Source organism: Herpailurus yagouaroundi, unplaced genomic scaffold, assembly GCF_014898765.1.
Source record: "Herpailurus yagouaroundi ecotype Mexico unplaced genomic scaffold, PumYag 188, whole genome shotgun sequence".
Taxonomy (NCBI): Eukaryota; Metazoa; Chordata; class Mammalia; order Carnivora; family Felidae; genus Herpailurus; species Herpailurus yagouaroundi.
In genome coordinates this window covers 30,652,366-30,666,652 of record NW_024412419.1, presented here as the reverse complement: position 1 = coordinate 30,666,652, position 14,287 = coordinate 30,652,366, and the positions used below count along the sequence as shown (strand labels likewise).

Below are 14,287 nucleotides of genomic sequence, written 5' to 3'. Positions count from 1 at the left end.
AGTGAGCCAAGTTTAGGCTAGGCAGAAAAGTCACAGAGAAAGGCTATTATGAAGGCTATAGCTATTTCTAAAAAGTTATTGAAAGCAGTTAATATGGTTTTCAACTCTCAATGCAGTATTTGATCAAGGCAAGGTTTATCAATGGAGGGTAAAACCATTGGTTGAAAAGGTGTTGGGGAACAAGGTCTTCAAAGGATTTAAATATAATCCCACAGATGATATATCAGTTACAAGGGGGAAAGGGAAATGTACCTTTACAATGGAAAGACCTCCTGGTCTCCTTAATAACCATGTGATTAAATCAACATCACTGAAAGTGGGACTGACTAATATTATGCCTCTCCTGATGTTAGAGTTATGTACTATCACCTATTTCGTTTTCTTGCCAAAGCATTTAACTGGAACTCAATCATGAAATTATTAGACAAATCCTGAATTAAGTCATTCTATAAGATAATTACCTTGGGCTTCTCAGAAAGTCAATATCACACACAAAAAAGTAGAGGAAGTATTCTAAATAGAGACTTGAGAGATATAATGACCAAATGTGATACTTGAACCTTGATTGTATCTTGGATGTTAAAAAGAAAAGAGATAAAAAAAAACCAAACAAACCTGGAGCGCCTGGGTGGCTCAGTGGGTTAAGCGTCTGACTTTGGCTCAGGTCATGATCTCATGGTCCATGAGTTCAAGCCCTGCATCGGGCTCTGTGCTGACAGCTCAGAGCCTGGACCCTGCTTCAGATTCTGTGTCTCCCTCTCTCTCTGCCCCTCCCCCACTCACACTCCCTCTCTGTCTCTCAAAAATAAATAAACATTAAAAAAAAAACCATCAAATTATAAAAGACGTTTTGGGGACAGTTAACATTTGGGTATGGACTGCATATTAGATGGCATTATAGAATAATTTTTAACTTTCTTAGGTGTGATAATGATATTGCAGTTATGCAGGAAGAGGTCTTATTCTTAGGCAGTGCATGAGGAAATGTTTAGGGGTGAAGCGGCATGATAGGGACAACTTTCAAATGTTTAGTGAAAATCACTATGTATGTGAAGAGAGAAAAAGCAAATGGGGCAAAATGTTAACAACTGAATGACTGATAAATCCAGGAGGAGGATAAAGTTATTTATGCACATATGTGATTTAGCTTTTATATATACACATATACATAGATAAGTGTGTGTGTGTGTGTGGGCAGCTACATAATTTGGGACCCAGTGAAATGAACACATGGGGACTTTGTTCAGTAATTAAGCATGGGTCACTTCTTGAATATGGAGCTTTGTACAGCTGCACAGGTTCCACAGCCGTAAAGCCAGACATGTGTGAAGATATATATGTATACACACATATATACATGCCCATGCATATGTATCTGAGATGAAATGTTTAGAAGTCTAAATACCAGCTTCTCCAAGACTCAAATTATCCAGGACCCTAACTAGAAACAAACTCATAACATCCATTCCCTACTGGAGTGTCCACCATAACTTGAGGTTCCTGGCATGTTAACTTTTCATTATGGAATATTGGAATTCATTGTGGAATATTTCATTATGGGATATTATGGAATATTGAATGATTCTAATATTATTCATATTTAATTTAATAAATTTTATGTTAAGCATACACAAAAACAGAATAATGAAACTCTATGTTTCATTCATTATTCTTTTTTTTTTTAATTTAAAAAAAAAATTTTTTTTTTCAACGTTTATTTATTTTTGGGACAGAGAGAGACAGAGCATGAACGGGGGAGGGGCAGAGAGAGAGGGAGACACAGAATCGGAAACAGGCTCCAGGCTCTGAGCCATCAGCCCAGAGCCTGACGCGGGGCTCGAACTCACGGACCGCGAGATCGTGACCTGGCTGAAGTCGGACGCTTAACCGACTGCGCCACCCAGGCGCCCCTCATTCATTATTCAAATATCAATATTATGCCTTCTTTGTTATATATACCTCCTTCCTTTTTTTTTTTTTTAATGTTTAATCATTTATTTTGAAAGAGAATGAGCTATGATGGCTCAGAGCCTGGAGCCTGTTTCCGATTCTGTGTCTCCCTCTGTCTCTGCCCCTCCCCCGTTCATGCTCTGTCTCTCTCTGTCCCAAAAAAAAATAAACGTTGAAAAAAAAAAAATTAAAAAAAAAAAAAGAAAGAGAATGAGCTAGCTTGTACAAGCAGGGCAGGGGCAAAGAGAAAGGTAGCGAGAGACTCCCAAGCAGCTGTGCACTGTCAGTGCAGAGCCAGACATGGGGCTCGATCTCATGAACTGTGAGGTGACCTGAACCAAAATCAAGAGTCAGATGCTTAACCGACTGAGCCACACAGGTGTCCCAACCCCCCTTCCTTTTTTAAATTTTCTTCTACTGGAGTATTTTAAAGCAAATCTCAGTCCTTGTATCATTTCACTTGTAAATACTTAAAAATGTATTTCTGACATAAGATCTTTTGAATTTTAACAAAGCCATGATACATTGTCATTCAACAAAATTAATATTTCCTTGATGGTTGTATAGTAACCAGTCTGTATTCAGTTTTCTTCACAAAAATATATTTTGGCCAGTTGTTTAAATCAGGATCCAGCATTGCATTTAGCTGATGTCTCTTTTGCTTTGTAACATTTACCCCTGTTTTAAATTTCTTTCCTCTTGCCATTTATTTGAGGAAGGAACTAGATCATATATCCTGTGGAATTTCCTTCATTCAGGACTTGACTGATGGTATCCCCATGGTGTCTAGTTAGGACTGGAAGCTTGATTTGATTCTAGTTCAAGTTTTTTCCCCAAGAATACTGCATAGATGATGGTGTATACTTTCCTTGACATCTCTTCAGGAGTAACATAATGTTTGGTTGTTTCATTTTCAGTGATCTTAAGATTGATCCGTGGGTTCTGGTGGTGTAATCTACTATAAAGTTTCTTTCCAATCTTCCACCTAATGGTTGGAGATTGTTGTTTGGATCCATTATTTCATTAGGGGTTGCAAAATAGAGATTTTTGGATTCTGTAATCTTTATCATCTGTGGTTATTCTATAAAGAACTTTCTTTAAAGCAGAATGGAATAGATGGAATAAGTATTTTAGAATGAGTTGGTGCCCTGGTAACCCCCAAAGGCAACAAATAAGGCTTTCGTTTTTTGAGCAGCGGTATGACCCAGCCAGCTCTTTGAAACAGTTGTGTTTAGAATGGGTTGGAGCAGGAGGAGACTATATTTGAAAGACCAGAAGGCTGAGAGGCTAAGACGGCCTGAAAGATACTGGGGACAGAACCAAGAGGAGTCGGTGACTAGTTGTGAGGACTAAGGAGAAAGTACCGCCAGAGATTACCTCCAGGTTTGTTTGAAGGTGAGTAGCCAGATTAGGATGTAGGCTTCAATAGGATTAACCCCCAAAGAGCCACACATATTTGAGAGATATTTTGTGTCACACTTTTATCTATTATACAATTTTTCATTAGGATTTAAGCCAATAGGAAGGCCACCGCACATCTGTCCACGTGATGAGGGGAGCATGTATGGGGTGTAAAATGTTAGCTCTCATTTGGAGATGCTGTTTGTGTTGCTGCCAGAATATTGAGGTGAAGAGGTCGAGCAGACCGTGGAAAACACATGAGAGAGATGATGGATTCATACACAGAGTGATGTGTATATTATCTGGAAGTAACCCCTGAGGCTCAACTTTGAATCCAGGGGAGATTATGCAGAGGAAGGCAGACTAAGGAACAAAGTATGGCAAACACTCCATTTAGGTATTTACTCTTTATATCTAAATGTCAACCCTGTCCTTGACGTCTGTGTGATTCTCTATCTGTAACTATGGCCTATCCCAATCCTGCATGTCCTCAGAACAGTCTCAGATGAAGGGACTACAGTTGATAGATGTACAGTGTTCTCACTATTGGTTTAAACTCTGACTGAAAACAGTAGAAGAGATAAAACTGTGAGGCAAATACCTCTCAAATATGTGTGACTCTTCAGGGGTTGAGACCTGTATTAGTTTTCTATGGCTGCTTTGAAAAACTACCACACTTGGGGGCTTAAAACAACACTCATTTATTCTCTTACACCTCTGGAGGCCAGAAGCCTGAAGTGAGTTTCACTGGGCTAAAGTCGAGGTGTTGGCAGGGCCACGTTCCTCTGGAGGTTCCCACTCCATAACCCATGTTCACTGACTTACTTGACTAAGCTCCTGCCACACAGGTCAGCTGTGTTACCTGAATAAGGTTTTGCACTCAATGGCTCTCAACTATGGTTTCTACCTAAAATCTCCTTCTTTTTTTAATAACAATTTTACTGAGATAGAATACATACCATACATTTCACCCATTTAAACTATACATTTCAGTGACGTCATGTATGTTGAGAGTGCAACCATCACCACGATGTTATCTTTTTAATCTTTAAATTTTTTTTTTTTTAAGAGAGAGAGTGCACAGAGGAGGGCAGAGACAGAGACAGAGAGACAGAGAGAATCCCAAAGAGATTTTTTTGCCCAATCTGGACTTTCATTTAAATGGAATCATACAGTATGTGGTCTTTTCCATTTAGCATAATGTTTTTGAGGTTCATCCATGTTGTGGCATGGACCAGGACCTCCTTCCTTTTTATGGCCAACTAATAATCAATTCTATGGCTCTATCACAATTTATCCATTCATCAGTTGATGGACATTTGGGTTGTTTCCACTTTCCTGCTATTATGAACAATGCTACTATGAATATTCATGTGCAAGTTTTATGTGGATGTATGTTTTCATTTCTCTTGGGTAAATACTGGGAGTGAAAGTGCTGGGTTATATTGTAACCCTTTCCTCATAACTTCGCGTATTGAAATGACATTCAGAATCAAATTCAGTGTGACTTCATCACGTTCCACTGTCCCCCACCCAGAATGGAACGGTTTCCTTGTTCTGCTCTTGTCCAGTGCCTCAGTATTATGCTTACCAATTTGCCTTGGGAGCTCAGTTTTCCCTGTGTGGCTCTTTGGATGAATTTCTGGAAAGCAGGGACAGGCTCTCTCATTTTTGTCTACCCCAAGGCAGTGAGCCTGCTGATCTGCATAAAGCAGGAACTCTGTAAGTGCTTTTGAATCGGTGGGAAATAAAAGTATTAAGGATTTCATATGCTTGATCCTACAAAATGTGTCTAATACTAAATAATAATGTTCACTTTCAAATTTCAACAGTTAAATGGCAAATAACACTAAAAAAAAAGGGTATTTAAGGGAAACAAATTTTGTATATTAAAGTCTATTCATTTTGAATTGTAGAAGCTCCGGTATTTTGTATTTATATTTTAGGAAAATGAAAGACTTTAGAAATTATAGATTGGACTTTGAAAATAAACAAAGCACTCAAAAAAAAAAAAAAAGGAAACAAAGCACAATATAAATAAAAGTAAATGACAACACGACATATTATGTTTCAAACTTTACATAAATTTCACTGAAGCAAATTCAAATTCCCTAAAGCAAATTTAAAAATTCTAATGTTTTGCTTATCTTGGTTTTCATTATTGTCTAGTTTTGAAATCAGTAAAGGCTTATGTTAATAAAAATAAATTTTTACTCATATTGGAAGCCTGTATTTTTTTTTTAAGTTTATTATGTATTTTTGAGAGGAAAAGAAAGTACAAGCAGGGGAAGAACAGAGAGAGAGGGAGAGAGAATCCCAAGCAGGCTCCGTGATGTCAGTGCAGAGCCAGATGCAGGGCTCCATTTCATGATGACCTGAGCCAAAATCAATAGTTGGACGCTTAACTGACTGAGCCACACAGGTGCCCTGGAAGCCTGTATTTTTAATTGTCAATGGATAAGAATAAGGAATGTTTCCCATTCTCCAAGGTAAGCCTAGTTTTAAGCCTTGACCTGGAAATGCGAACCATAAATCTGGTGGAGTCATGGATTCTATCAAAGTTATTCCCATATTCTGAGCATGAACGTATTAAAAATATTCTTGGCCATTAGGCAGGTGGATGGTTGTCCCCACAGTCAGTAGTAGAAAAGGAAGCTGGTGACTAACTCCATTCCATCTGAAACAACCCACATGGCTTTGGGAATGACTGCATGGATGTCAGTATACTGGCTGAAATGACGGGAGAGTATCTGACTGTAATTCCCAGGAAAGATGAACTCCTTTGTTTCAGCTATTAATACAATTTTATTGTTAAGTGAAAAAGTAAATATTTAATACTATTATACAATAGTATAAGCTCTAGTATTTTATATGTGTGTTTATATTCATAAAAATAATGCTTCCTTTTCTGGAGGCCCAGAAGTTAACTAGTGTAGTGATTCTCAAGTTTTGCTGCATCTCAGAGTCAAAGGTGGTCACGCTCAGGCCACAGTGACCAATTACATCAGAACCTCTGCCGATGGGAAACTGTCAGCGCAGAGCCTGATGTGGGGCTTCAACTCACGAAATTGTGATGATGAAGAGTCAAACACTTAACCGACTGAGCCACCCAGGCACCCCTTGTATTATCATTTTTAAAGCTCCCCAAGCTAAACTTGAGAACAAATGAATTAGGTTATATTAGGGCAAAGGCTGATACAAGTTGTGCTATTGATTATCTTAACTTATGCAAATACAGGTTATGCTTTTGCTCTGTTCTTGTGTATACTGTTTCTAAAAGAAGAGGCTGATCTCTTGCTCAGTGGTACTGAAAGAGAGGTTAGCTATAAAACTGGATCCCCAAGAATGTAACAGTGCTCTGTATTTAACCTGTAGCATTAGTCCTAATGCACAGGTGCTTATCAGATGTATTCTTAGCACTTTATACAAATACAGATATCTAGAAACTACCCTAGACTAGCCGAATCAAAATCACTAGGGGTGGTACCTGAGCTTGTGAACTTTAAAAAAAGTTCATGATTTTTGATGCCCAATTTTGTCTGAAGATATCTAGAGGTGTGCTACATAGTATGTCCTTAGCTATATGTGGTGACATTGTAGAGAAGCAGATTTTAGAAAAATAACTTTAAAAATCACTTATAGCTACCCAGCAATGGAACAATCCATTTTAAGGCAGTGAGCTCTCTGTGGCTGGAGAAATAAAGGCAGAGGTTAGATTGCAAACTGCTGGGAATGTTGTCCAAGGGCTCCCAAATTTAGGAAGTACTTGGATAACCTGATAGTTAAGATTACTTCCAATTCTAAAGTTTCTTTAGCTAAAACTTGCAATCTTCACTTATAGTGGATATACACACTGTCATGAAAACTCATGATTTACCCACAAGTATCATAATTATTTTGTTTCTGAAATTGGCTAGAATGAAGTAGTGTTAATGGAACATGGCCTGACATCAGTCTTATTGAGGGGGATGCTTTTCCTTCCTCCTATCTGCATGGAGGGAAGGGACTTTTTCTTGCTCCTTGGGAGAGAGAAGTATGGGAGCAAGCTCTGTGAACCGTCATTCATTCCCTCTCAACAGAGAAGTGTCTTATCTGAGATGTGATTTTGGGAGAAGGAACTTAGCACGTGTGGCCCCGCCCCTAGTGGGTCCTCTCTCCTTGGAAGCTAAATGCTCTCAGAAGGCAAAGGTAGGCTCCATCCCCGGCAAGGCAGAGGTCTGCAGTTGTGTCCAGTCAGGGAGATATTTTAGGGAGCCTAATAGGAGAACAAGTCAACCTTGCTCTCTATCCCAACGTCACTGATAATAAAGCTGACATGTTGATCTCTCTCTGACTCCCATGTCTTACTTCTCACTTTGTTCCAAAGTGAAGAGAGGAATGAGGGAGTTACCTGTTGGTGTCCTTGAGCCCCATAGCATCACAACAGAGTCACAAATTGTGTTTGCCCATGTCTATAACACTTGCGTTCTGAAACAGCATTGTTATTTTTTTTTTTGAAATCAATGAACAACTATACAGTACAAAGTGCTTCTAAAATCACAAAAAGAACAAAACATATAAAAAGGCCCTCTTTCTTTAACTGGCATAATTTGGGAATTCTAACTGCTCAATTGTTTATTTTTAGAAAACAGTAACATTTTCCAAGTTTCTACTTTATTGAGAATAATCTTAGTCATGATCTGCAGAAGTTGGTCCTGGGCAATTTGAAGAGAGGTCTTCTTTATCTGTAATGTATGTGAGGAAAATAAAAGATTAATACTAGTATAGTAAACTACTCTAGAAAATTAGTTCAACATAACATGTAAACACATGTAGCTGTGTTTGCTACTTACTGAGCTAAACTGGGAAAAGATACAACCATAACCAACAATTCTTTACTGTCAAGTGTAAAGTCCTTAAATTCAAGTTAACAGGGCCAACTTGGGGAGAATGTGTTAGAAGGGAAAGTGCTTGGCCCTATAAGGTATCTGGCAAATTTTAAACCCATTTCTTTCCTTATAATAAAAAAAAAAAAAAAAAGGAGTGGATTTCAGTATTCTGAAACAATATGTAGTATTCTATCTACATAAAAGCTAATTCTAAAAATCTGAAATATCTTGCAAGTAATGCAGCTGAAGAAAGAATCTTTAAAAATAAAGCATGAAAAAAAATTCATCCTCAAGTAACTAAAAAATTCTTCCTTTTGAAATAGAGAACTGAAAAATTCCCTTCTGCACATTTAGTTTCTGAAAAGGCCTCAATTATTTCTATATGCACCACTGCTTTAAGACATTGACCCCACACTGCCATTTGGATGAAATAAGAAATTTCCATTGTCTATGGGAAATGTGACTTACACACACATGCACACACACACACAAAATCGAAGTTAAAAAATCAAAGAGCATCTGTGTTCAATATTTTTAAAAAGTGCAAAGTATCCTCTTACCTTCATAGGCTGTTCCACACCAAATACAATACAGATGTTCTTCTCTTAAATAACCAGTCAATATTTGTAATTTTTCCAGTACCTACATGTAGGACATAGGCACATTAATAGTTCAAATTGAACATAATCTTGGTATTCTGGTCTCTTGGATCCTGCCAAATAAGCCCAAGGCCATAAATCTTCTGCTACTCTCTTAACCATGTAGGACAGGTATCAAGGGAAGAATATATTAGAACATGTCCCAGTTTACCAGCCACCCTGATATTTTCACATGTTTGACAGACACAAAGAGACCACTTGTTAACATTTGGAAAATACATTTGGGCTGGCTCTTATTTTAATCAGGATCCTTTAAAAACCTCCCTCTACTTCAAAGAACCTACCTTCTCATATGGAATGAGAGTGAACACTGCCTCCCTTTGTCATTAAAGTTCTCATCAATGGTCTCCCAGTTAAGTGGAACACTGGTTTTTCAAATTGCAAATGTTTCCTATAAAATTCTTATACACAAAAAAACACAGAAATGGGATTCCTTTCTTGAATAATTTCCACTTCCTTTGAGCTGTGTCTTTTTGCTTTGTTTATGGGTGGAGGAGAGAGGTATCCATTAGAATCACTTCCTGAGGTTTAACGGGCTACAAAGTAGAAATTAAGATAATTTATATTTGTGGCTCATCTGTCATCCAAACTGAAGCTGAGAGTGTAAATCGAAGCTAAAGGAAGAAATTATATAATGGTTTGGGGTCAATAAAATAACCCTATAATATAGTAGTTCTCAACTAGAGGTGATTTTTCCCCTCAGGGAAATTTAGCAATGTCTGGAGGTATTTTTGATTGTCACAAGGGGGAAGTGCAACAGGCACCTGGTGGGTGGAGGCCAGGGATGCTGTTAGAACAGTGTGCCCCAACAAATAATTACCCGGCTCAAAATGTGAATGGTACCAAGGCATACACTTAAGACACCCTGCTCGAGGAACTGGTACCAAAACATACACTCAAGTCTTCACTCTTATATTCATCTTCATCGTGTTCTTTTTCTTCCTCTTCCTCTTCCTCGGTTTCCTCTTCAAGCCCCAACCAGTACCATGCTTCCCTAGGAACCTGAATATTCTGAAAATAAAGAATTATTCCCAATTAAACACAGCTAACCAGAAGACTATCACAAGTACGTTCATATCGACATGGATTCTTTCTTTCAATGAAATATTTACTGATTGCTGCTTCAAAAGTAAAGCCCTGGGCTGTATGAACCATAGGGATGAAGACTCAGTTCAAGTATTGTCCTCCAGTGGCTGCCAGTCTATTAGGGAAATAAGCCATGGGTATACATATCTTAACGGGAATAAAATAACACATAAGAGGAATGTAGGTGAGGGGATGGGCATGAAGGAGGGCACTTGTTGGGATGAGCACTGGGTGTCATATGTAAGAGATGAGTCATTGGGTTCTACTCCTGAAGCCAAGACTACACTGTATGTTAATTAACTTGAATTAAAAAAAAAAAAAATCTCACAAGATTTGGTTTGAGAACTCGCGAGATTTACTTGTACAGCACGCACACACACACACAAAGTGCACATCAGTTAGGAAAGTGTCATGACGCAAAATAAAGTGCTATGGGAATACAGAAAAGTGAGAGATTGCTTCCAGAGATCTATTTACATAGAAGGGAAATGTTTTAGAGACTTTAATTGAAGTCATTTTATTCTAATGGAAAGATCAAAATAAAAAAATTGCAAAATGAAATACAAATAAAACCAAAAACAGAATTTTAAAAACAGCCAAAATATATAGTAATCTACCATGACTTTACTAGTTACGGACACAAGAGGTACTGAAGATGGACTAAAAATAGGCTATTCATCAAATATTCTGGTGGACAGAATTTCCACACACACTAGCTCTGAGTCTCCAATATCCAAATAAGCAGAGAACGATTAAATATAAAAATGTTATTTGAGCCTTATTGGGTGATTCAGACTACTCCGGTTCCTGCAGCGACCAGGTCATCGTCATGAGTGTCAACCATCAAAGATCAGCCCTGCATGTTAAATGAAAGCTTTAATAGGTAGTGGGCTAGATACCACAGGCCTGGAGTTTCTTTTCTTTCCTTTTTCCTAATTACGTGGCAAATCACACTGGGCGCCGAAAAACCTTTCCAAACGGAACACAGGTGAAAGGCTTGCCTTCTGAGTATCCAACTGCTGGCAGGCTCGCTGGCTTCTTCTAAGGTCCCCTTCCAGCTTCACTTCATCCTGCTTATGTTTCAATCGCAGTCTAATCGAAAGAAAACAATAGTCTACCGAGAGTCTGCCCTCCCTTTATCCATTTAAATGCCCAACTACCAGAAAACATCACAATAAACACGGGGTAAAACCCAAAATAGCTCAAATACCAAGTGTTACCGAAACTGCTCTGCGGCTTTTTCTTCGGCTTGGGTTTTCACGTGGATCTTTCTTCTATAGTTTTCTAGTTTTTCCTCTGCTTTCCGCTTCAGTAATGCCTCATGACCAATGCCACTTTTCCCTGTTCAAAGAGCAAACTGCTTTAGAACCTGATGACTTCACACTTCAAAACACGACCTCTAACCAGGTGCAAATTACACACAATTCTGATTTGAGTACACTCAAAATCATTTGACATGAAAGCACTGGAGATTTTTTTTTCCTAAACCCAAACACACAATTTGAGTTTTACAAAGATCATTAGTCTGACTTAATGAGATAGTCACACAATACAAAATTCCTTAAATTGGGAAAACAGTATCAACTATCATACTTCCATATAAATATAATAACCAAATAAAATATGTATTTTTCTCCTTAATTCATCCAAAGTCTTAATAAAAACATTGAATGGATAAGTCTGTCTCAGAATACTTTCAGTACATTCCTTTTTTTTTTTTAATGTTTATTTATTTATTTAGAGACATAGCACAAGCAGGGAAGAGAGGGAGAGAGAAAGAATCCTAAGCAGACTCTGCACTGTTAATGGGAAGCCTGACATGGGGCTCAAACTCACAACCTGTGAGATCATGACCTGAGTCGAAATCAGGACTCAAACGCTAAACTGACTGAGCCACCAAGGCACTCCTTAGCACATTTCAATGGGCAAAAAATAGCTTTGCATTTTTAATGGTTATGATTTCCCCCCATATTTTTAGGATTTAAATTTTATTTTATACTCAAACTGTTATTTTTAGTTTAAAATATTGAGAAGTTTAACTAAGAAATATTTTACTGGGGGCTTCCTAGGATAAGAACTGTAACAGTGCTACCACAAAAAAAACCCATTTAGTATGCAAGTTTATGTGCTAGATCTAAGCATAAGTTATTATTACTGGTAAATATGCTCGGAAATAATTATATACCTGTTTTGATGTTGAGAGGAATTGGTTCAACAATACCACCTCCTAAGAAAAGAGAACAAAACACACACATGACTTTAGAACTTCTTCCTCAAACTACAGGTGAGCGTAGTATGCAGCTTTACAATGTTCTATACATATCCCTTCCAGTTTCGATGCCATTTGAAATTGAAATCTGAACATGAATACTCTATAATCAACCACCTCCCTTGCCTTCAAATATCTACTCCTCAGTAAGACTGACCCACAGCCTCCTATGCCATCTGAAGTTAGGGTTTCAGGAAGGGAAAACACTGATATATGTCCAAGAAAGTGGCAGCTTCCAGAGAAAGCAAAGCCTTGCTCGGTGAAGATCAAAGCAATTATAATAAGGAAGAAAAGAAAAATGGCTTACAGAATCTACTATGAATGTATGGCCTCTACACCTTCCTAAATAGGGAGGCGAGAATGGAGCTTCTCCAACCACGCGCTCACTGGGGTACCTGGCACAGGTACAGAGCGAGCAGGGCGGTGTCCTGCCATCATCCTCAATGTTGCTTCACTGTCCTTTGGCTGTTGTACTTCTCAACCCTTCTCTTATCACCATTGTTAGCTGCTGCCTCCGTTGTAAACCTCGTCCATCCCCACTGTTGGTGCCCTGAAGGCGAAGTGGGGCTGGTAAGTAGCTCTTGATGACACACACTTGTTTAAAGTGGTGTAGGAAGACATCGTTCTCTATATGCTTGTTACACCTAGTAGCTATGTTGCTTTACTTTCTGTGTAGATGGATAAGGAGTCCTCTCTGGCACTCATCAATAGAGCACCATTTGGTGGTTAGGAACCCCTGCTTATGTCCAGATGGAACTTACCACTTTTGCCAAGGGCCTGACCACTTTTATATCCCATCTTTTGGAGCAAAGCAAACCCTTTGTTTTCACAGCCTAGTGCATTCTTCAATCCAATGTCACGTCTTTCTTGTTCTTCTTCTTTTAAACTCTTCTGTCTGTTTTTCAAATTAGCTTCCTGTTGCTTTTCTTCTTTTCGACGGGCTTCTCGGATTTGCCTCAGCATTGGCAATCCTGGTCTGATGTCTTGTCTGAAGAATAATGGAGAAGGTTATTTTAGACGAGGACATGCAGTTTTCTCATAACTTTGCTACTTAATATTTCAGGACCACCACGATGACCACCTTTGTTTTCATTGATCTTAGAACATAATCAGTGACCTCTGAGAATGGCTATTTTAGTAAAAATAATGAAAGCTGGTGCCAGATTGTAGGAAGCTAAAGAAAATAGAGAGTTGAAGAAACAGTAATTTTAGACTAATTTTTCTAGGAGGTTGGAAATAATAAAGAGCAAAGCTGAATACGAGCTAGAAGAGACAGTAAGATGAAATAAAGCAAAAGTGTAAACTTGCTTGGAAGAGGAAAATAACAAGAATCAAGGGCAGAAGTCAAATGTTTAGCATTAAAAGGGAAGAAAAGGCTCCTGGTATCTTTGTACAGAAATGTAGGAGGTGTTTCCACAAAGCAACAAAACTGACTTTTCAACTCACATTTAAAATCAATGTCATCACTTAGGAGTCTACATTAATGTCTTATATATATCACTACATGAGGTGTGCAAATTTACTTACTGGACATTAATGAAGGAATCAGACATATAGTCCTCTTCTTCCGCCATGTTCAACTTCATATGGCAAAAGTATCTACAAATCAAAGAGGATAAAGTAACAGCACCTTTTTTTGTTGTTGTTTGGTCAACAATGGAAATAAACCTTTCTCTGGAGCTCTACCACACATTCAAGTGCCTTCTGACATCTTTCTGTGGGAAGCTCTCCAACGACTCGTTCTCTTCCATTCCAAACCTCCGTTATCCCCTAATTTTTTCAAATAAATGTCGCTACAATCTCCCCATTCCTGACCTCGTATAGCCCTCTGCCAATTCTTCCTCTACAATATCCTTCAAAAGCTTTTTTCCTATAGTCGTGACCATTGCTTCAGTTCAGTTCAGGCATTTCTTTCTCACCCGAACTATTACAACAACTTCCTAATTAGTTTCATTGTGTGTGGCCTCTCCTCTTCCAGTGCATCCCCTACACCCTCTGCAGTGTTTTTTTTTTTTAAAGACAACTTTTTTTTTTTTTTTTTTTTTTTTTTTTTT

General features: G+C 38.2%; 1 protein-coding gene across 2 annotated transcripts in view; it reads right to left on the bottom strand.

Moving 5' to 3' along the window:
* Positions 1-7,835: 7,835 nt before the first annotated feature.
* The window catches only part of GPATCH11 (G-patch domain containing 11), a 10,501-nt gene continuing 4,049 nt past the window's right edge, over positions 7,836-14,287 (bottom strand). For both annotated transcript variants that reach the window (XM_040496526.1, XM_040496525.1), the window contains exons 2-9: positions 13,761-13,832; positions 12,995-13,221; positions 12,150-12,191; positions 11,185-11,305; positions 10,966-11,056; positions 9,773-9,889; positions 8,780-8,861; positions 7,836-8,075 (exon numbers count right to left, since the gene is read on the bottom strand). In XM_040496526.1, coding sequence (XP_040352460.1) covers positions 8,020-8,075; positions 8,780-8,861; positions 9,773-9,889; positions 10,966-11,056; positions 11,185-11,305; positions 12,150-12,191; positions 12,995-13,221; positions 13,761-13,819 — 795 coding nt within the window. In that variant the 5' untranslated portion in view covers positions 13,820-13,832 and the 3' untranslated portion in view covers positions 7,836-8,019. The remainder of the gene's footprint in view (positions 8,076-8,779; positions 8,862-9,772; positions 9,890-10,965; positions 11,057-11,184; positions 11,306-12,149; positions 12,192-12,994; positions 13,222-13,760; positions 13,833-14,287) is intronic.